This window comes from Antedon mediterranea, chromosome 3 (assembly GCF_964355755.1).
Source record: "Antedon mediterranea chromosome 3, ecAntMedi1.1, whole genome shotgun sequence".
NCBI lineage: Eukaryota > Metazoa > Echinodermata > Crinoidea > Comatulida > Antedonidae > Antedon > Antedon mediterranea.
The window spans coordinates 18523919-18549508 of record NC_092672.1 but is presented as its reverse complement, the minus strand read 5'-3'; the positions used below and the strand labels follow the sequence as shown (position 1 = coordinate 18549508).

The window sequence follows — 25590 nt, the reverse complement described above, 5'->3', positions numbered from 1 at the left end:
GATATCAAGTTTAAAATGTAAATACTAAAAGCATTGATTAAAGTATATCTAATTACCAATATGTATAGGATATGTTAACAATAAATTAGTCAGAACTGTTCTTGTTTCTTCTTGTAATGCCCTAAAAACAAATTATTGATATTTTGTTAGGTTAGTAGTATTTTTTTAAAGGCAGCAGTGGCAATGTGTAAACGTGTACCATCATGTTTTTCTGTTTACTTCCTATCTCTTGAATGGTCGTGAATGGCATTTTCAACAATCACAATAACGTGATTATTCACAGCTGACGGCTTTAAAACAGTGAATGAAATTAGCAACAAAAGGTGCACCTGAGGGCAAATCTGATATGCATTTGTACTTGTTCAGTCATTGATCCCCATTATAGGTGCCAGTAATGCGTAACTGTATCTGTGTGATGGTTGCACGGGCCTAAACATGCTGTGTTAATTCACTGGAGTGAGAGGAAAACAGCTCTAAGTATTTACATGAGAACCAGATTACAAGATGATGGGATTAAACTTAAGAAAACCTATTAAATAGGTTTCAATCTATCACACTTTTCACATAAGATTGAGATGAGGAGAATGTAGTACTTGTCAAGATATAAGGTGAACAAACTACGAATCTCTTAAATAAAATGATTTACTGTGATCATTTTAGAATTATATAAACTAGATTGATAGTCTAAGTGGCGGATCTAGCGGGAGTGTAGTAGGCGTACAGTATGCCTTCCTCCCCCCCCCCCCTCTCTATTTTTTTTTTATTTTTTGGAAAAATAAAATAGATTTTAAAAACATGTATCGTTTCTTTGTAATTTTTTTTATTATTTACATTCATCTTTGTTAAATAATTTATATAACCTATATTTACTTTTTTATGTTTTGAATTTATTAAAATTATGTGTGTGTTAGTAAAAAATTCATTATTATTTGAAGCTATGCTTTCATTTAGGCTCCACTTTATATACATTATTAGTAAAGTGAAAAAAAAAGCGTAAAATTTAAAATTAAATCATCGCTGGTGCGATACACTAAATTTGTCTAAAATTGTACAGTGTGCATTAAAGTAATATATAGTACTTTAGAAAGAAGTAACTAATGTAATCTAATTTCAGAAAGCGGAACAAAACTGTATATATACGGCCATACTGCGTTGAAACACCGGTTCTCATCAGATCACCGAAGTTAAGCAGCGTTGTGCCCGGTTGCGTTCTCAATGGGAGACCGTCTAGAAATCGCGGCGGGTGCTGTATATACTGGAGAGTAATGGGGTAATGGTAATATCGGACTAGCATGTGATAGGCATGGGTTCGAGGTTTTATCTGTACCATACTAATTGCATCCTTAGGCAAGATGCTTTACTTTCATTGCCTCGTCCTTCGGATGGGATGTAAAGCCGTTGGTTCCGTGTACTTAACAGTGCACGTTAAAGAACTTGGTACACTATTCGAAAAGAGTAGGGATCGTCTCCCGGTGTGCTGATCTGGTAGGCGCTGCACTGCTGGCTGCCGTGGGTCCGTGGAGGGCTTAATCCGAATCTTTTTAAAACTGTAATAATCAATATTTAGTGTATTGATAATAGCTATATTAAAACATTTCTGTTTAGTGAATGTTGATCTGTGATGCAAGACTATAAGTTAAAATTATTTACAGTAGTTATTCCCTCATAAATTTTGGTGATAATCGATCTTGTCATTTGAAGCAAAAAAACAGAATTATCAGACATGGGTTTTCCCTATTTGGTCTGAACCTACTGACTTCTAATCAATCAAATTTACTCCTGCATACCAGATGAGATGTTCGCCAAAATCAGTGGCACTACAGTTTCCAGCTACTCTTTCGGGTCAGTAGACAGGTCTGGCAAAGCACGAACATTTCTAGTAAACTCACTTTTTAGATAAAGCGTAAAAAATTGTTTATTGTTTCTTTTGCCTATATGGATAATGAAGTGTTTCTTCAAAATACCAGACTGAAAATGTGGGCAAATGTAAGCCTAATACAGGTCAAATTAGCAATTGAAGTGACGCTATTTACAATTACAGTGAAAACTCGCTGTGTGAGGTAGATTTTGCCATGGACGTTACAGCAATTACGGCGATGGCGAGGGTTAGCCTGTGCGGCAATATACTAAATCTTGCAATTGTTCTGATACATTATTAGAATATGGTTCTTGGGAAAGTTGTCCTTTAACCCTATATAGGTAGTGTTCAGATTTGCGTATTTTTTTAGTCCCTAGAATCATCTTGTTATTGTATCAAAGCGTTTTTATTCTTCATAGCTTCCTGAACTGTCATTTCACTTTCAAAACGTGTTCCAAAATTGGCATCTATAAATGTTTTCATCCTTATCAGATTTCAACATCAACTAGATTGACAAGCAACCTTTTAACACTTTATACAAACAATCTGTTGTACAGGAACTACAGTTTTTCATTTTTGAGTGTTGTTCTATTGTAAAACATAGCTTTCATTTTGAGTTGTAGTATTTTTCACAATATTGAATATTCTGCTGATTATATTTAGATAAATAATATAATTTTTGGATAAATTTGATTATGTTTATGCATGCGAATATGAAAATATAGTAAAAATTAAATATTTCTCATGAAGTTAGACAATTTATTTGAGTTTTTGCAAAAGAAAGAAAAGCACTACTACTAGCACTACTCAATTGAATAACTTAACTTACAAGCTTAAACTTAGTTTTTATTTTTTCAAAAGATTAACAAAACTTATTTCCATCATTACACTTGTTGTGAATATGTGCACTTTGGGAGGTCTTTGGTTTGAATCCATGTACAGTATATAATAGGATACAGTCTCCATCTGTACAGTATATAATAGGATACAGTCTCCATCCATGTACAGTATATAATAGGATACAGTCTCCATCTGTAACCTGTACAGTATATAATAGGATACAGTCTCCATCTGTAACCTGTACAGTATATAATAGGATACAGTCTCCATCTGTAACCTGTACAGTATATAATAGGATACAGTCTCCATCTGTACAGTATATAATAGGATACAGTCTCCATCTGTACAGTATATAATAGGATACAGACTCCATCTGTACAGTATATAATAGGATACAGTCTCCATCTGTACAGTATATAATAGGATACAGTCTCCATCTGTACAGTATATAATAGGATACAGTCTCCATCTGTACAGTATATAATAGGATACAGTCTCCATCTGTACAGTATATAATAGGATACAGTCTCCATCTGTACAGTATATAATAGGATACAGTCTCCATCTGTACAGTATATAATAGGATACAGTCTCCATCTGTACAGTATATAATAGGATACAGTCTCCATCTGTACAGTATATAATAGGATACAGTCTCCATCTGTACAGTATATAATAGGATACAGTCTCCATCTGTACAGTATATAATAGGATACAGTCTCCATCTGTACAGTATATAATAGGATACAGTCTCCATCTGTACAGTATATAATAGGATACAGTCTCCATCTGTACAGTATATAATAGGATACAGACTCCATCTGTACAGTATATAATAGGATACAGTCTCCATCTGTACAGTATATAATAGGATACAGTCTCCATCTGTACAGTATATAATAGGATACAGACTCCATCTGTACAGTATATAATAGGATACAGTCTCCATCTGTACAGTATATAATAGGATACAGTCTCCATCTGTACAGTATATAATAGGATACAGACTCCATCTGTACAGTATATAATAGGATACAGTCTCCATCTGTACAGTATATAATAGGATACAGTCTCCATCTGTACAGTATATAATAGGATACAGTCTCCATCTGTACAGTATATAATAGGATACAGTCTCCATCTGTACAGTATATAATAGGATACAGTCTCCATCTGTACAGTATATAATAGGATACAGTCTCCATCTGTACAGTATATAATAGGATACAGTCTCCATCTGTACAGTATATAATAGGATACAGTCTCCATCTGTACAGTATATAATAGGATACAGTCTCCATCTGTACAGTATATAATAGGATACAGTCTCCATCTGTACAGTATATAATAGGATACAGTCTCCATCTGTACAGTATATAATAGGATACAGTCTCCATCTGTACAGTATATAATAGGATACAGTCTCCATCTGTACAGTATATAATAGGATACAGTCTCCATCTGTACAGTATATAATAGGATACAGTCTCCATCTGTACAGTATATAATAGGATACAGTCTCCATCTGTACAGTATATAATAGGATACAGTCTCCATCTGTACAGTATATAATAGGATACAGTCTCCATCTGTACAGTATATAATAGGATACAGTCTCCATCTGTACAGTATATAATAGGATACAGTCTCCATCTGTACAGTATATAATAGGATACAGTCTCCATCTGTACAGTATATAATAGGATACAGTCTCCATCTGTACAGTATATAATAGGATACAGACTCCATCTGTACAGTATATAATAGGATACAGTCTCCATCTGTACAGTATATAATAGGATACAGTCTCCATCTGTACAGTATATAATAGGATACAGTCTCCATCTGTACAGTATATAATAGGATACAGTCTCCATCTGTACAGTATATAATAGGATACAGTCTCCATCTGTACAGTATATAATAGGATACAGTCTCCATCTGTACAGTATATAATAGGATACAGTCTCCATCTGTACAGTATATAATAGGATACAGTCTCCATCTGTACAGTATATAATAGGATACAGTCTCCATCTGTACAGTATATAATAGGATACAGTCTCCATCTGTACAGTATATAATAGGATACAGTCTCCATCTGTACAGTATATAATAGGATACAGTCTCCATCTGTACAGTATATAATAGGATACAGTCTCCATCTGTACAGTATATAATAGGATACAGTCTCCATCTGTACAGTATATAATAGGATACAGTCTCCATCTGTACAGTATATAATAGGATACAGTCTCCATCTGTACAGTATATAATAGGATACAGTCTCCATCTGTACAGTATATAATAGGATACAGTCTCCATCTGTACAGTATATAATAGGATACAGTCTCCATCTGTACAGTATATAATAGGATACAGTCTCCATCTGTACAGTATATAATAGGATACAGTCTCCATCTGTACAGTATATAATAGGATACAGTCTCCATCTGTACAGTATATAATAGGATACAGTCTCCATCTGTACAGTATATAATAGGATACAGTCTCCATCTGTACAGTATATAATAGGATACAGTCTCCATCTGTACAGTATATAATAGGATACAGTCTCCATCTGTACAGTATATAATAGGATACAGTCTCCATCTGTACAGTATATAATAGGATACAGACTCCATCTGTACAGTATATAATAGGATACAGTCTCCATCTGTACAGTATATAATAGGATACAGTCTCCATCTGTACAGTATATAATAGGATACAGTCTCCATCTGTACAGTATATAATAGGATACAGTCTCCATCTGTACAGTATATAATAGGATACAGTCTCCATCTGTACAGTATATAATAGGATACAGTCTCCATCTGTACAGTATATAATAGGATACAGTCTCCATCTGTACAGTATATAATAGGATACAGTCTCCATCTGTACAGTATATAATAGGATACAGTCTCCATCTGTACAGTATATAATAGGATACAGTCTCCATCTGTACAGTATATAATAGGATACAGTCTCCATCTGTACAGTATATAATAGGATACAGTCTCCATCTGTACAGTATATAATAGGATACAGTCTCCATCTGTACAGTATATAATAGGATACAGTCTCCATCTGTACAGTATATAATAGGATACAGTCTCCATCTGTACAGTATATAATAGGATACAGTCTCCATCTGTACAGTATATAATAGGATACAGTCTCCATCTGTACAGTATATAATAGGATACAGTCTCCATCTGTACAGTATATAATAGGATACAGTCTCCATCTGTACAGTATATAATAGGATACAGTCTCCATCTGTACAGTATATAATAGGATACAGTCTCCATCTGTACAGTATATAATAGGATACAGTCTCCATCTGTACAGTATATAATAGGATACAGTCTCCATCTGTACAGTATATAATAGGATACAGTCTCCATCTGTACAGTATATAATAGGATACAGTCTCCATCTGTACAGTATATAATAGGATACAGTCTCCATCTGTACAGTATATAATAGGATACAGTCTCCATCTGTACAGTATATAATAGGATACAGTCTCCATCTGTACAGTATATAATAGGATACAGACTCCATCTGTACAGTATATAATAGGATACAGACTCCATCTGTACAGTATATAATAGGATACAGTCTCCATCTGTAACCTGTACAGTATATAATAGGATACAGTCTCCATCTGTAACCTGTTGTAATGTTCCCAAGAAAGCCATTCTTTATAAATTTCAAATCTTCCACTCTACTGCCCCTATGGAAAAAGTCAATATATCCAGCGTGAGAGACTTTGTGTTGGCGGATGTCCGCAGGCAATGTAGCATTGCTAAGTGGAGGGGAAACTGTTTGTTTTAGCTTGACTTTCTATTATTTAGATATTGCTCAATTCAGGTTTTATGATAGAAAGTTTTTGTAGCTGTTGTTTCTTGTTTGTTTAATGTGATTGAATTAAAACTTGTTGAATGCTGTATGCTGTACACAAGATTGTTATACAGTATTACATATTTCAGAAACTTAAGTGGTTAGTGGCATGAGAAAATTAATAACAATTTAGGGCCTAGTTCACACCGGTGGCATTTATGTGTTTTAGTGTACGATGAACATATTACCTTAAAATTTAGTCTATGTTTTTAACATTACAATAAACTTTGTTCTATGTTTTTAACATATTACTATAAACTTTGGTCTATGTTTTTAACATATTACTATAAACTTTGTTCTATGTTTTTAACATATTACTATAAACTTTAGTCTATGTTTTTAACATATTACTATAAACTTTGGTCTATGTTTTTAACATATTACTATAAACTTTAGTCTATGTTTTTAACATATTAACTTAAAATTTGGTCTATGTTTTTTAACATATTACTATAAACTTTGTTCTATGTTTTTAACATATTACTATAAACTTTGGTCTATGTTTTTAACATATTACTATAAACTTTGTTCTATGTTTTTAACATATTAACTTAAAATTTGGTCTATGTTTTTTAACATATTACCTTAAAATTTGTTTTTTTTGTTTATAAATAAAGAACTTTTCCATGTAAATGTTGTACATATTTCTTAATGTATTAAATTTTAGTTTCATATATTTCTAGAAATGGTATAATTATCTGATAGTACTATCTTAACAAAGAACAAATATTGTCCTTCAAAAGTATATTGTCTAGTTTCAATTTTCCCTCCTTTTTGCAAGCTATTATTAATGACTTTTGATTGAGATTTGTTAAGAATATTACAAACAGTCATGAAACAAAACTACTTTTTTCATAGCAGATGTTCCATGGAAAACAATAAAGAAAAAAACACATCTGCCTTTTCAAATTTGTTATCTACTAAACTCAACAAAATGTCCAAGCTGTGTGTGCGCTGGGTAAACATTGAGTTAGCACAGTGCAGGCATTTCAGAGAGAGAAGGGGGGGGGGGGGGGTGCAGGCCTTGTCCAAGCTGTGTGTGCGCTGGGTAAACATTGAGTTAGCACAGTACAGGCATTCCAGAGAGGGGTGCAGGCCTTAAACCTTATCGGCCGTATATGTCAAGTAGGCCCCACGTCATTTTATTTTTTTATTAATTCGCTTCACTTTATGTGTTCCATACTTTAATGGAGGCCGAGTTGACCGATTAGTTTTTGACCGAGTTGATCTGTGAGGCCGAGTTGACATGGGGCCGACTTGACTAGGGGCCGACTTAGATTTGGCCAAGACAGTTTAGGGCAGAGTTGGATTGAATTCTCAGAGAGTATTGGAATTCAACTTAATATTTTATTAGATTATCTCCTCTTATTTGGTTTATTATCCTGCAAGATATACACAGATCCAAATATGATGAAAGTGTTGGTTTTAGGAATAAGATGTTTTAATTTGACACGTTTTAACAGATTTGATACGTTTGAAAAGATTTGTTTTACCAAAAATACGTCCTGCACTCTAGCAACTAGAATGTAATTTAGTATTAAATACAGAAATAACCTGCTAAAAAACACATACAGAGAACAACATGAGCTTGAAAAAAAGTTTTTATTTTGAACCAAAATTTTAGATTAGAGATTTTTTTAATATTCGGGAAATTCAAGAGGCTTGATAACGTCTGGAAATTTAATATACAGTAGTATAGTTTTAACTCAATATAATTCAGTTTATATAACACCTAAATAAATTCCAGTTATTTGATTGGACGAATGTGGGTCACATGGCGTTCAATAGTACGCACTATTAAACAATTGTTTAATAGTACTTTTTTTCGTGTGCGACTAAAAAAATCTTTTCGCATTTGGAAAATATTTTGTTTTATACTATTGCTTTTGAAATACAACAGCGTCACCTATTTTGTACTTTCGTCGCGTTTTTTTTTCGTGATGGTAGTACGTTTCTGGAAAGATATATGTACTAATTTAGATTAAAAGGGCATTTAAATTAGATGTAGATCGTTTGTAGAATTTTGATTCATTAATGGGAACATCTCTACAAGATGTGAAATCGTTTGAAAAACCATAATTAGCCTAGATGAGTTTCAATTGTCTGTCGAAGTTTTGCCTTTCAGCCACGCTAGTACTAGATCTAGCATATAGGCCTAAGCCTGTTAGTATTAGGCTAGGCCTCCTAGGTGTTTTAGCCTTGCTAGACCTATGAATGTTTGGTCGTTTGTTAACATAATTATCACTAAAGTAGGTGTCTTTATAAATCCATATAAATATAAAATAATATAATAATAATATAATATAATATTATTAAAAACCAAATGTTACTGTTTTAATCAATGTGAATTAAATGTAGGCCAGAGCTACCTTTTATTTGATTCAAATGACCGGAATCTATTTAGAAATTAGATGTTATATAAAAAAAATAAGTGAATGTTTTATATTCGTGCAATGGTACAAATAATGGCATAAATAATGGCATTTGATGAATGATGAAAGGTTAAATATCAACTCAGCTTTGCCTCTGTGATATATAACCTTTCATCATTCACCTCATGCCATTATTTGTACCATTACACTCATAAACATTCATTATTTGTATAATAATAGTTGAATGAAGTAAATCATTATTTTTAATGACCTTCATACTATAAATAATTTTTTTCATCTTATTCCCAGCCTACTAAAACTATTTGATCTGTCACCTTTCTTGCCATCATGACCATGCTTTGAAATTGTATGAGTTAATTCTGGGCCTACCTGAAGGGATACACGTGCCATACACACGCACATGTTTATTTTGTGTTGTAGGAGTTTACGCTGTTATTGTTGTGATAGCCATATAAAGAGGGCAGTAGAGTGATTGAATAAATAAGGTAGAGTGTTACAGGCAAACAGTATTTACCTGCTTGGTTGATCACCTGTGTAAACAACTGTCAGCTGTAGTGATTGACACAGTATATGTGGCACCAGCAATCAGTAGAAATTGGACATAACTTGTGGAAATGTAAATCCTAGTATCTTGGCTTCAATTTGATTTGAGTTTTAAGAAACAGTTTACTCCCTAGTGAAAACACAACCATAGTTTGCAACAACAAAAAAAGAATTACACTTCAATGTAAATTAAATAGCAAACCATGGTTAGGGTGCTAAGGGGGTTTTAATCAATCGTCTATGAAACAAGAAGATTCATTTTAACATCAAATGTACAGTAGGTTAGGATTGTCAATTAATTCCGTGTGATTATCATTATGATATTTATTTTTTAATACACATAACATCTTCACAAAAAAAACAATACAATCAATCATTATTGTAACCGAAAAAATATGATTAGCTTCGCCTGGCCAAGCCTAGCTCGCCAATCAACGTGACAAGACCTCTCTGTCAAAACTCGCTATTTTCTTTTCAATAACGGAAAACTAGTCGAAAATATATCACTGTGTGGTACATAATATTATATATATTTTTTAATTTTTTAATTAAAAAAAAATATATGGATAAAAATAACGATTGACTTCGTAAATATTCACAAAATGTTGAAACATTCATTCGAGAAACTACGATGGAAGCTATGCTTTTTCATCGTAAACAAAGCGTCAGCCAATCAGAGAGCGTAATTTATTTCTATAGCCAATCACAGTCACAAATTCTTGTTAGAAATTTCATCAACCTAACACCTTAATAAAAACCAATTTCCTTTGGCTAGATTAAAAAAAATCTTTTAGGTAGAATTATGGTAGCTGATATAATTTTGAACACATAGGTACCAAACATGACGTGATTCGGTTTAGCGGTTTGTTTACAAAAGCGCCGTAAAGAAAGTTGATTTTGAGTGAACAAAAATACAATTTCCTAATGATTTTCAATGGAAACGACTTAAATGATTGCAAAATACACATACTTCAAGGCTAAATATCTCAAAAGTTTGGGTTGCGACTGCACCGCTTTTGTGATGCCAGGCCTCAAATATCAATCCGCGCGCAATGCATGTTGGGATTTATAGTAAAATTATTAGAATCACCTTATTTTTCACATTTTTAACCATTTAAAGACGAAAATCTCAATAGGACCATATAGTATTTATTTATTATATTAATGTAGTTTGTGACCTTAAAGATGTATTTTCCCCCTGAAAAAATAATTCTTTAAACATTTTTTTTTTAACATTCCATTTTAATGTAACATAATAGTTATCCACTTTGACCAAAAATTGGATCGAAAAAAAATGTATTTACCTGAAAAAAATGTAATTTAAAGCAAAAAATGGTATAATTGGCTGCCAGCCAATGGATTTTTGGTTGAATTTTAACATTTATTTTGTCATTTTATAAGTGAAAACAGTTTTTTTTTTTTTGTGTTTTTTCTATTGAAGTAATTAACTTTATTAAAACTACAAAATAACATATTCAAAGTCTGATTTAATTAATCTTCATTTTTCATGTTTTTGAGGGACAATACATCTTTAAATTAGATCTAAAAAGCTTTAGGGAATGGCTCTTTCCTTTATCATGATGCCCATTGGCTGATTACCTGCTAGTATTATTAGTTAAATGAAAAAGTAAAATATTCAATGAATTCTGAGACCATAAAAGTAAACTAAAGAAATTCAAAATCTTTAAAGAATGTTTATTTAGAAGGAAGCTACAAGAATTTATTGTTTTGTTTGTTTTTATTTTATCAGCTTCCACATTACAAGATATCCAGATGGATGTGCAGCTTAAGATTCATGATAAATACACAAAACAGCCTAAGGCAACTTCTCTATCACATGCTTCTTGCCAGTTTGATTTAAGTTCAGTTTCTATAGTACACTGACTCACTTGTGTTGGTCATAAACAATAAGGGTTTGGGTTGGGATGGAATTTGTTAGAATATGAAAATAAATTAAATTTATGATTCTTTTTATGGTATTATTTCCGTTCATAATAATATATTATCCTAAGTGGCTAATGTGAAATCTCTAAGCACTGTACAAACATTAACCCCAGTCAATTATTTAATAAAAAGCAGCTAGTAATCAGCGCAGTTTATCTTATCAGGTACCCATTTGTACACCTGGGTGGATATTGGTAAACATCAAGATGTCATAATAAGGTTACAAAGCATTGGAGTCGAACTGACGATCTCAAAATCAGTATTATCAGTTTGATAATAAAAATATAAATAACCTGTGTGATTTTTTAAATATAGATTTAATGGGAATTTATTTTGTTTTGTGTGCTAAATAAAAATCAGTAACATTTAGTTTTACTGCTCCATTTCATTGGAACCAACTTTCGAATGTTATTCATGCAAATTCATTATTAGGCCTTTTTACTTTTACTCATTGCATTGTTGTGCCATGAGCATTGATCCTGGCTGATGCGCCATGAGCATTGATCCTGGCTGATGCGCCATGAGCATTGATCCTGGCTGATGCGCCATGAGCATTGATCCTGGCTGATGCGCCATGAGCATTGATCCTGGCTGATGCGCCATGAGCATTGATCCTGGCTGATGCGCCATGAGCATTGATCCTGGCTGATGCGCCATGAGCATTGATCCTGGCTGATGCGCCATGAGCATTGATCCTGGCTCATGCGCCATGAGCATTGATCCTGGCTGATGCGCCATGAGCATTGATCCTGGCTGATGCGCCATGAGCATTGATCCTGGCTGATGCGCCATGAGCATTGATCCTGGCTGATGCGCCATGAGCATTGATCCTGGCTGATGCGCCATGAGCATTGATCCTGGCTGATGCGCCATGAGCATTGATCCTGGCTCATGCGCCATGAGCATTGATCCTGGCTCATGCGCCATGAGCATTGATCCTGGCTGATGCGCCATGAGCATTGATCCTGGCTCATGCGCCATGAGCATTGATCCTGGCTGATGCGCCATGAGCATTGATCCTGGCTCATGCGCCATGAGCATTGATCCTGGCTCATGCGCCATGAGCATTGATCCTGGCTCATGCGCCATGAGCATTGATCCTGGCTCATGCGCCATGAGCATTGATCCTGGCTGATGCGCCATGAGCATTGATCCTGGCGCATATTACTATTCATTATTATTATTATTACTATTTATTATTATTATTATTAATATTACTATTCATTATTATTATTATTACTATTCATTATTATTATTATTACTATTTGTTATTATTATTACTTTATGGAAATAAGCACATAAGTCTAGTAATGATATGTTTTAAACATGGAATGTACTCTGCTCATTATTATTTTGTTGGTGTATAAACCATGTTAAAAAACCAGTTATCTGATATGATTTTTTACCCAATAGATAATCTAATTATTCAAAGTCATGTGTTAAGCTGTAGTAATTTGCTTTGGCATATCATCAGTATGCATCTTGATTAACATTCAGCTAAATGAAAATCAGAATCTTAAATTAATTCATCTTAAAGGAAAAGTGCTTTTAAAGCAGCTGAGTTATCACTGGCTAAATTTCTCTCTCTTTACCAATATCCACATCTCCAGGTGTTTTGCATAATTTTGTTTAGTTTCGGTATTATCATATTGTCTTAATCGCAAGGGTGCAATATAAATTATGTCCTCCATTTACATAACATGTTTGGAGAAGAATATTTGTCTGGTGCCTACATGGAAATTGACTCCTTATCTTGTTATTTAATTAGCGTGGCAGCATTCAGGACACGTGGGGTTACCCTGGCAACATCATATGTTGTCAAGATGATGAGAGGACAAAGAAACAGCTTAGTTGATGTTCACTGACAATTTCCAGCAGATGTTTGGTTTGGTCTACTGTAGAAAAAAAGCTGTTACATATATAGAGGGCAGCAAAACAGTTTCTGCTATATTAAAGGGGGATTCTAGATTTAAAATTACTTTTAAATATTGTTTATGTATTAAATAACAAATATTATAACAATATAGACATGTCAGAATGAAGAAGTTATAACAAGAAATTAAAAAAATTAAATTTCATATACATTTTAGGGTAGGGTCTGTTTTTCAGCAGCTTAGGAAAGCTCATTAATATTCATGCGTCATCACTGGATTCCAAACTCGCGACGTCATATACATGTACGAATTGTGTTTGTCAACTAATTTACATCTTTCTCCCCTGTCAAACGATGACCACCCGATCATTGTGAAATACATTTTTTGTAGATTTGCTAAGCTAGGCCTAAACTGTAATAATAACAGTAGCATAATTATATTTGACATTTAATGAAATACAAAATTTAGTACAGATCATGGAGTCATAAATTATACTATTTTTATACCCCTATAGTGCAGATCGTATTATCGGCTTCACATACTACACTAGCCTAAATCATTTTTGTTATGGTTGAGAGCCAATCTGACTAGGGATTCCATGCCACGATAGCTACGGGCCTAGCTAGCATACTAGACGATTGTTGTGATTATAGACGGGGTTTACTCGACCCGACCAGTTTGGTATTGTATACTGTATCTGCTTATCACGTGACGATGCCAGGCATGGGCATCAGAGAGAGCATGTGTATCGTCGTCTGCTCGCTCAGCAGGAATGTACTGTATACGTTACGCTTCATTGATTTTGAAGGCTTTTCCCTAAGTCGGTGCGAAAATCAGCAAACATAAAGTAAAAACTTATTTAATTTTTCACTGTTTTGATGCATTTTATTAAATATTGACTTGATAAATGGGAAAAACGACTAAATATACATCAGATAAGCATAATTTTACAAAAGTAATTGATAAGGGTAATGATAACAAGTCGTCGGAAGATAGACCATTTCACAAATTTTCTATTCTGTAACACAGTGTCATATCGCCGTAGCTGCACTTGCAATTTTGGCTTCACTTCACAGCACAGAAGTTTAGACTGGTTGGAAAATACTTTTATTTTTATATCCACACTTTACGAGTTTTAAGTGTTTATAAGAGTCTATAAGTCACTAATCAACTTACCTAATTATGTGTATAACCTAGAAATTGAAACTAAGTTGAAATAAATATTGCTACTTGGCAGTGATTCCTCTGCAATCGTCTTTAGCACATACCTTTTAATTTATGTCTTTCGATAAATAGAGGTTTCTATACTGTATTGTAGACAATAATCTGAGTATACTGACACTCTAAATGTGCTCTTAGTAATTATTTTCCATAACTAATACAGATATTGCCTGCGCAAGAGTTGAATCCAGTTCAACTCTAGCGATATTGCAACGCTAAAACGCAAGAACTGACCAATCATCATGGCGATACAGCACATGACGTCACATAATTGATGGCAAATTCTGCTGACTACATTTATTTTTGTTGCATCGCGGCGCGGTCAAAGCTAGGCCTAGCCTTACCAAGTTACTATAAAATGATGTTCCGAAAGTAGGCGCGGGGATATTAGGTAGGTCAAAGTCTTCAGCCTAGTCCAAAATGCTATTTGGACTAGGATAGGTCTACTGAAAACGAAGAACCATCAGTATAGAGATATTAGTATGCCTAGGCCCACGTGTCCTACACTGTGAGCCTACTGCTAGAGGCAGGGGAGTCCTCTATTCATTTTTGCGCGTTACGATGACGTCGAGAAAGAAGACCGGAGTTTCAACTCTAACGTTCAACGCTAGAAATCAAATGTTCGCGCTATCGTTAACATTTCAACTTGATCGTTTTCTAACGATCGTCGTTGAACTTTTAACGATTAACGATGATAGCGTCGACTAACGTCGACAGGAAAACAGGCTTTAGAGGTAAAATATAAGATTTGACATCCCCGGGGGAATGATATTTTGCCAAAGTGCTAGCTGAGGCAAATATAATTCTCGAGGGATGGGGAAGAGGATGAGTACAAAGAGGAACAATTTTTAAATATATTCTTTATCCACTCAGTAACAAAAAATGTGTTCATGTTTTATAGGCCTATGAATAATATCCCACTAAATACAGTAAAACATTTGCGATTTAATACTTTGTTAAAACTGTTCACTGTCATAGTCGATTAAAAATAGTAACGATACACCACTACGACATTTATATTTTTTGTAATTATTAATTAATACAAACCTTGAGAAGCAATGGTCAGTAATAAAGTTTATTTGTATATTATGTGTTTTTAATCTGGTTTTAAGTTTAAGTTAAAAATAAAATAAATAAGTAAAAACAGTAGGGCCTACCCACACTCGCAGTAATAAAGTATATTTATATAAATCTATCAAAATAGTATTTTCAACATTATGATGCGGTACTCGAGCTGTTCAACCGCTTTTCAGTTGAAGTTAAATTCGATTTAATTGTCAATAACTAATTATCTAACTCAATTTAATTAGTAAACAGGGTTACATTAGGTGGTTAAAATCAATACCGAAAGATTGACCAACTTTATATACCATCGAGTAAACATTCTAGAAGTAACGTGCGATTTACCAAATTTTGCTCTTATGTAAATTTATATATAGATTATTTAGATTATAATGCCAGAAATGTATGCTAAATAATATACTGCATTTTGTTTGGTTACATTTTATAGAACAATCAAACTGTCTGTGTTTATGTGGTAGATCATTCATAAACTTTTGAGTATTGTTGTATGACTATGCATAATCATTTTGTTAGAAATAATTATAATATTTTTATTATGCCACATCATAAATTGTCATGGAAACTGGCTGTGGAGTATTGCATTATTATTCCAATTCATTATTGAATGATTGAACAGAAAGGTTATAAGATGCCCATTATGCTGTTTACATCCTGCAATTAAGTCAGTTAAATATAGTTTTACCCTTAGTTATCATAACAAAATAATAACCAGCTTGTGAATAAATTAACCCCAATTTCTTGGCAGCAGAAACAGGACAAATGTTCAATCAGTGTGAAAATAAAGGTTGAAACGATGTTCAATCAGTGTGAAAATAAAGGTTGAAACGAGTTAGAACGCCATTTAACGAGTGGGGTTAGAACAGCATTTAACGAGTGGGGTTAGAACGGCATTTAACGAGTGGGGTTAGAACGGCATTTAACGTGTGGGGTTAGAACGCCATTTAACGTGTGGGGTTAGAACGCCATTTAACGTGTGGGGTTAGAACGCCATTTAACGAGTGGGGTTAGAACGCCATTTAACGAGTGGGGTTAGAACGCCATTTAACGAGTGGGGTTAGAACGCCATTTAACGTGTGGGGTTAGAACGCCATTTAACGTGTGGGGTTAGAACGCCATTTAACGTGTGGGGTTAGAACGCCATTTAACGAGTGGGGTTAGAACGCCATTTAACGAGTGGGGTTAGAACGCCATTTAACGAGTGGGGTTAGAACGCCATTTAACGAGTGGGGTTAGAACGCCATTTAACGAGTGGGGTTAGAACGCCATTTAACGGGTTATCCATGTGTAACTTTTAGTTTGCAATGCAAAATAATGGTTATTTGATTGACAGCTGTTCTAGTTTGACTGCCTGATCACATTGAATTTGCGTAAGTTAACAACATTAACAACCAACCACAATTATTGAAGCAGAAACAGGCTCATTGGGAGAGACAGGAGTTTAACCAAGGACACAACTGATTTTCAAAGAAAACTGGGTTTGCAATGATGTACATATTTAATTCACAACAGCTTTTACAAATCCAATGGAAGCCTTCCTAAACTATACAGTAGTATGTAATAACTTTATAAGAACAGGTTTTATTGGTCAAGGATTAACACAGCATCTAATACAAATCATGAATACAGGATTTAATGCTATAATAATTTTAATAACACAAAATTTATTTTAAATTTAAACATAAATTCAGTTTTAACAGCACATCATTTTAGCAAAGCACTGAGAAATTTAATTAAAAATCTATTATGTCTCACAATATCAATTACTATTTGCATATCAAATGTTTTTTTTTTCTTATCCTCATTATGTACAGTGTACTCCATACATTATTAGGGAACTTTCGCATTGGGACGGTAAACAGAGTATATAATAGAGCGTGATGTTTTTTTAGCCACAAGTGTTGAACAGTTGCATTTAGCCAGGCTAGGTCTTTGGTTAGCAATGTTCAAAGGTTGAACTAAAGACACCCAATTAAAACCTTAAAAGAGGGCTTTTTTTTAATGAAACTAGAAGAATCAAAGTGAATTCACAGTCTACACATACTACATACTATATACTACATACTACATACTACATACTATATACTATATACTATATACTATATACTATAATATACATAAAATATGTTTTAGTTATGTTTATAACTAAAATTGAAAAATGTAGGCAAACCACATACTAATCAACTATTTTTATTGAACATTTCAAGATGACGTCATAAACTTTGCTCTATCTATCGGACCAAAAGACAGTCCAGATGACAATGGTACAGAGTATACTGGGCTTATACTCGTGCGCAGATTAATATTTTGCAGAAAATTACAGATTCGTAAGCTCACTAATGTTATAAAAGGAGAACATACAATTATTTACAGACTGAAATATGTATTGATAACAAATGCTATATAAATTGCATTACTTGTACCTCACATATTTTTTATTTATAACTAAATTATTTATTAAAAAATTCAGTAAACTGATTCTCATTCATAATTTACAAAAATATTGTAATTCAAAACAGAAACAATATTAAACATTATTATTTTTAAGGCATTATTTTAAAATTATTTTTTATATTCAAACTGATGACTGGTATGGTAATAGCTATAGGCCTAGGCTAGTGGCACGTTTTTTGCCAGAATCCGTTGATACAAATTGGGGAGAAATCCGGTATTTTCGCTGAAAAGTAATAAGTCCTTCATTGTTTTTGCCTCACGAAAAGTTGGTGAATTATAGAAGAAAAACGGAAATATCAATCTGCACGCAATGCATGTTGGAATTTATAGCGGGCCGCTAAAATTTTTAGAATCAACTTATTTTTTAGACAAAACAAGTTATCTCAATTGGACCATATAGTATTTATTTTTATATTAAATGTAGTGCGTGACCTTAAATTTGATCTAAAAAACATAGGGAATGGGACTATAAGTCAAGTACATGTTTCAGTTATTAGGCTACTAGTGAATTTCATTAACATTTTAGCAGGGTTTGGGGTGTATACAGCAGCCAATTACATAGCTATAGTACTCAATTATACAGTATTGCTCTAAAAATTGGATAATTCTTTTCCAAATATAAAAATAACTATATTTTCTTTATAAGCCATAGGTTTGCAATATTTATGTATATCATTAGATTATGCAGGATTAAACTGAAGAATTTTGGAATGATATGGAAAATTATATGATGAAATGTTAATATTAATATTTTGAATACTGTGTAACAGATGATGAAACATGTTTCTAACTGTATCTTGGCTGTTTAAATTCCATTGATGCATTTGTCATATTTTGTAATTGAACAGTATTGTAAATAATAACATTTTCATTGTCATTTAAAAATAAATTGCATGCACATATTGGGTTTTCCCATAAGAATGAGGGTGGAGAAGAGAGAGGAGCCAATTACCAATTTCAGTAATCAGTACGATTTATATTAAAACCATTGTACAGTAAAATCTATTATTATGCATTTTATTTCTATTTTGTTCTAATTGCGTTTAAACTTGAATTGCACATTGATTTTAACAATAAAGAATAGATGGCCAGTTATTTCTAGAACAAATATTTGTAATTTAATTGTGATAAATTATATTCTCATTTGATATTAGATTGTTTACAATAGGCCTACATTAAATCACTGTATGTTAATATTCATAATTATTACACTTGAATACTGTACATGTTTCAGTTATGTATTATGTTCACTTATCGCACTAATGTGAATATTAGCAATTCACTTAAATCAATAATATTTCGAAAGTGGTATTCATTTACATGAGTGCTGCCATATTGTGCAAATAATATTAGCAACATTGTAAAAAACGGCTACTCAAACCATGATTACACTTACTACAGTGCATTGTATAATTGAAAGTATTTAAATGTGCCATCATTGCCCATCATAGGCCCTAGCACTAAGACAGGAATTCTGTATACAAAATTGTTAAATTAAATCATTACAAATATATTTTATATTGGCAATATTTTTTTTTTATTAATATGGTTTTAACCACCTAAAATTGTAAATAATTTTTATTCAAAAAGCCTTTCCAAAGTTAAATGCTACAAACACATTTTTGAACACAGTGTCGTATTACAGGAACTTCGCAATCTACATTGAAATCATTCTTTGGTATCAAAATTTGAAGAATTTTGCCACAAATGATTTAATTAAAAAGTTAAAAATCCTAAAAGGATGAGGTTTACAAAAGGTAATATTGAAGGACTAATTCTGAAACTTTTGTTGTCTGCATTATTATTACTTCCAGTTCCTTGATATTTTACTGGTCTTTCAAATAAGTTCATCGTGACACTAGCGGTTCCAACATTATTCGTAGCTGTGCATGTATAGTTTCCAAAGTTAATTGCAGATAATTTTGTGAAATGTATCTGTGACGTTCCGGTTATGATATTATACCAACCACCAATTATAATATCATTATTAAATGTCCAAGATACAATTGGATTGGGTTGACCAGTTACTTTGCAGATGAAGCTAACATCATCACCAACTGGTACAGTTATGTCTCCATGTGCAAACATAGTCGTTGGAACACTACATCCAGGGTTTTGGCATTCAGTACGTATGTCTGAGTCTAAAATAATGTTCCGTCTGGACTCTGTCAGACTCTTGATGTTACAGTCGCATTTCAGAGGATTGTTTGTGAGTTGGAGCGAGTTCTGGTGGATAGCAAGGCTTGGTGCATAATCAAAGATGACACTTGGAAATGTTGTCAATCTGTTGTTGTCGAGCCATAGCATTTCCAAATACATCAGTGATTGTGGTATAAGAATCGTACTAAAACTCAACGACGTTAGAGTGTTGTTTTGTAGGTTTAAACTTTGCAGCTTGTTGTCATTTCCAAAATCAAATAAAGAAAATGTTGCCAATTTGTTGTTCTCCAGAAATAAATACCCTAATGTGCTTAGATTGCTGAAAGTGCCATTTTCAATTTTGCTGATCTTGTTATCAGCAAGATTAATTTTAGTGATTGTCTGTAAATGTTCAAAGTTATATTTTTGTAGACTTTGCAAAACATTTTTGCTTAAATCCAGAATTTCTAGGTTAGGGAGGGGTAATGGAATTGTCATTTCTGCAATGGAGTTTCCAGACAGTGATAGGTACTTAAGTGATGCAAGTTCAGCAAACATTTCTTTTTTAAGCATTTGCAATAAATTGTCATTTATAACCAATTTAGTGAGATTTTTAAAACCTGTTAAAACATTTCCAATATCACTGATTTTATTTCCAGATAAGACAAGCTCATCCAAAAAATCCAATCCATCAAAACATCCTTGCTCCAATATGATAATGTCATTTTCTGGCACATACAGCTCTTTCAGTTTGGTCTGATGACTAAAGACCGAGCTGGGAATTGAAAGGATGTAATTTCCAGCAAGATTAAGTTCCGTCAGTTCAGTTAATCTGATGAACCATTGTTTATTAATTGTTTTTAACTTGTTATTTGCAACTGATAATGATTTTAAATTTATAAATTCATCAAATGTATCATTAAGAATGTTCATAACTATTCCAGATCCCAAATCTAGATTCTGCAATGATGATCCAATTCCAGAAAATAGATTGCTTGATATGGAAATAAAATTTGGTTGAAACTGCAAAATCTCTAAATGTGACAAGCCATTAAAAGCCCCAGTTTCCACGTTTATCTTATTGCCTGTAATACGAATCATCTTTAGATGCTGCTGATTCCCAAAGGCCATCTCCTGTATGAAATTAATACTACCACTTTGAACATCAATAGAATTTAATCTGCTATAATTTGAAAATGAATTTTTGGATATAAATTCAAATGTTGAATCTTTAAATTTAATGTTATTTACAGAAGGACACGGGTTAGATTTAGGTATGCAATCAGCGTGAACACAAACACATGCTCTTTCTATAGTCGTGTCCGGTAGTTCTTCATTAGCTTCTGTGCAAGAAAATGTGTGAGGAAAGTAACACACATTTCCATTAACGGCTACAATTAGCAGCGCCAACAGGTTACAACGTGCCGAAATCATACTGAAATTTCTGTAATGAAAAAAAAATTGATTTTAGCTTGCCTTTATGACAGCTTGCTAGGACCCAAACGCTACCTCCATACAATATCTAATGCACGCTTCTCCACCAAGGTGCTAAAGGCACAGTGTAATCATTTTATAATGTCATATAAACGAGCCCCAGTGTTTTGCACATATTGTCCAGAATCTCTCTTAATATCACCGGGTGGTGAAGAATTCCAATTCCTAAGCTCAATTCTTCCATTTCAACCCATTCTGATTTTAGCTGGTGTTTAGTTATCTTTGCTTTCACCATTTTTAAAATAAGGTCAACATTTATTTTTAACTAATTGGCGATAGCTAAAGTGGTATGCATGTTTTGTATACTAATGCCAATAATGTTGTGTAATAAGTGGGTTTAACAATATTGCCTACTTTTCACATAAGGACATCACTCTAAGCCATCTATATATTATGCTGTACGTGTGAACAGCCCTTGATATTCACCCAAGGGAATGTGATTTCAATATACAGTACAATATTGGGATTTGTAAAAACCTTATACAATTATTTCTACCATTGAATTTTTGTCCCTGTATGAGATAAAGGTAAATTTTAAAATACTGCATATTAATGCTAACCTTATAATTCTATAGATTCTGAATTGTGTGAACAATGCAATAATAAAACATGCCATATAGTTAGAAGCAATGTCTTTTAAATGTTCATTAATAATGGTACATTGTATGTTTTAAATCTAGACGTCAGTAGTATCTCCTTATTAACATTGCAATGTTTGCATATTGAAGGAAGTAGTTATGGGTAGGGTTTGGTATTGACAATTAAATCTTTAAGTCATTCTTCAAACGGAAGTTGTTAAGAATACAAAAATAAATGTTTATGTGGACACTTGTTGCACCTTGTACACTAGGAAACATAAAAGAAGAATCATTTATTTTATCCTGACTTGACAATCTCTGTACTAAACTGTATCAATTATAATAAGTTTCTATTTTAACATAACTGACTCATTTGCCTGTAATATGCAATATACAATAAATAATGAAATACTTCTCTATGAACTTAAATGTTAAGAACATACTTACGTAGTAAACAGAAAAAGAAGTATTCCCAGTGCTCTCTTGCTCTGTTGCTGCTATGAATGCCACTAGTTAAAAATCGGCCTATAACACCACCTGCAACATATAGTAGATTCTACTGACCTGACATTCACAGTCTAGGATATGAAATTAAAACAAGGGACCTTCTTAGAATTTATCATAGTACCTCCTGTATGATATATGCCATTTAAACAAATCCCTCATGATTATGGTTTTAAAATGCAATGACCATGATCACATGACTTTGTGATGATTTACTTTAGTACTCATAAAATGAAAGGTATACACTTTACAAGAGGGTATATTAAATCAATTTTAATTTTTTTAAAGATATTTTTGCAGGTTTTGATATTAAAATGTTCAGTGATTACAAGAAATGAGATGAGAATGTACTTTGAGTGAAACAAATGAAACCCCAACCATGGAGGTATACTTCGACTTAATTAAAGACATATGTATTATTTTACCACAATACACAACAGTGTTTTGTAAAATAATGCATATATATTACTTTAAAAACATTAAACCAGGTCATTCCTTGTCTTAAATGTATGTTTTATGGTAAATTATGATAAAAAGAGAGAAGGAATGCACTACCTAAGTAGCTCACCGTGAATGTCCTCTCGTGGACGGTCTGTAGGCCAAGTCCAGGTAGGCTTATTTTTGTAACGTACAAACATCGTACGCTACCTATAGGCATATAGCCTGACGTTCGGTTGATACAAATTGGAGGAAAACAGATATTTTTGCTAAAAAGTAATGACTCTTCCATTTGTTTTGGCCACACCATCGATTGAAAAGTGGGTGAATTACAGAAGAAAAACAAAAATATCAATCTGTGTGCAATGCATGTTGGGATTTATAGTTGGCCGCTAAAATTATTAAAATCAACTTATTTTTCACATTTTTAGTATAGTATTTAAAAGAGTCAATTAAAATTAACATTGTTATTCATTGGAAATCAATAGCCTTCCCATCAGCACATTGGTCTTATACCATATCATAAATTACATATATCAGTATTATTATTGTTTTCTAATGAAAGTAACACACATTATTATTAATTAAGAAAAAGTGAAGATTTTCATTATTACTGATTATTTGACCATTACAAATTTAACATTTAACTAGGTTAATTTGCTGTAAATTTCACTAATTGTCTGCCAACCTCAACATGACATGTAGATGCAACTAAATATAGCAGCTGAATCAGAATCCTGCAAAAATACATCCAAATCAATGTCACTGCATTTACTGCATTTGTTTTATCATTTTGATAATAACCATTGTCATTAAATTTACCTGAAGAGACACATAGTAATTAGATTTTAATACTGCAGTAAACTAACTATTGCTTATTGGCAGTAAACTAGATACCTTTTATTGATTACAAATCTTTCTTTATTCTGGAATAGCTCTTTCAATACACAAGTACTGGTCTCCCAAGAGGTCCAGATTTGGAAAAAATACAAGAAAAATAAAAGCAAAAAAACTATCTACAATAGAAGTTATACAAGATGTTGAAATTTATCATGATTTAAATACTGCAGTAAACTAAATACTGTTTATTGATTTTTTTGATTTTTTAATACTACAGTAGACTATACTGTGTTATTCATGGTTATAATTCCAATACTGGAGTAGACTACATACATTTTCTTTCTAAAGTACATCAATTTTATCTAATTTATTCAATATTAAATTGATTAAACAGTAGTTGCCAATAATCAGCTGTCTATGTTTCTGTGATTATAAACATATTGGAAGATAAGCACTACCAGTAAATGCAACATTAATTTGCTTTTATTTAATCATAAGTTTTCATTTTAGTTGTAGACACATGGAGGACACACATCGATTTTATATATTTTTTTGTTTTGTGAATCATCTTTAATCACAGGAGAAGCAATATGTTTTAGCCTCATGGGGTAACAGGCAAGATTTTTTGATGTATAATCTAAGAACTAGATCCCATGAGATGACAGAGCCTATATTTCTGACTATACAAGTTGTCGAACTGGCATGCTAGCTGTCATCTTTGAGAAGAGTTGACAAGTAGGGGGCAGACAAGGAGAATCCAATTATCTAGTTGCTACTACCTGTCAACTAAATAATAAAATAATAGTGTAGAAATAACCATTTTTATACAATACGTTTTCGCTTCTTCCTTTTTTTTTTCTTTATACTCTCTATATTAATCTACTGTAGGTGTTCTATTTGAATTAAAATTACCATATTGGATTTATGAAAAATCATAAAAAGCATGATAGTAATATAAATACCATAGAGTATCACGGTGCTGACGTCACGACGGTAGGTGGCGCTGATTTTAACCACCTGATGTAACGCTGTTTACTAATTAAATTGAGTTAGATAATTAGTTATTGACAATTAAAACAAATTTAGATTCAATGATTTGCCCCAAATAGGGGTGTTTTCCAATCGTGGTATACAATGATGGATGTCCATCTTGAAAAATACCCGCACGCAATTCTACGATACTTTTTTTTAATAGCTGAAAACCGGTTGAACAGTTCGAGTACAGCATTATGTTTATTAAAAAAACATACTATTTTGATAGATTTAATATACGTTTATATAAATGTATTGATTTGCGATGAATGTAACATTTCAATATAACTATTTGGTTTAACACAAGTTCCTGTAGGTAAATTTATGGGCCCTTGGGGAATTAACCTAAAACATTTTGATTTTGATATTGCAATACTTGAACATTACTGTAAATACGTATTTTTAACCATTTTTTGGTCGCCATTTTTATTGTAAAAGTGTAAGTG

General features: G+C 32.7%; 2 protein-coding genes across 2 annotated transcripts in view; one reads left to right on the top strand and one right to left on the bottom strand.

The window, feature by feature from the left end:
- LOC140044997 (uncharacterized) overlaps positions 1–25590 on the top strand; it is an 82434-nt gene that overhangs the window by 50182 nt on the left and 6662 nt on the right. The gene's annotated exons all lie outside the window — the stretch shown is intronic.
- Positions 17154–24537, bottom strand: LOC140043276 (uncharacterized). The gene is made up of 3 exons (XM_072087777.1): positions 24400–24537; positions 22700–22707; positions 17154–21702 (listed from the first exon to the last, which is right to left on the bottom strand). Exons 1-3 carry the CDS (start codon positions 24463–24465, stop codon positions 19836–19838), a joined length of 1941 nt encoding a protein of 646 aa, XP_071943878.1. The 5' UTR covers positions 24466–24537; the 3' UTR covers positions 17154–19835.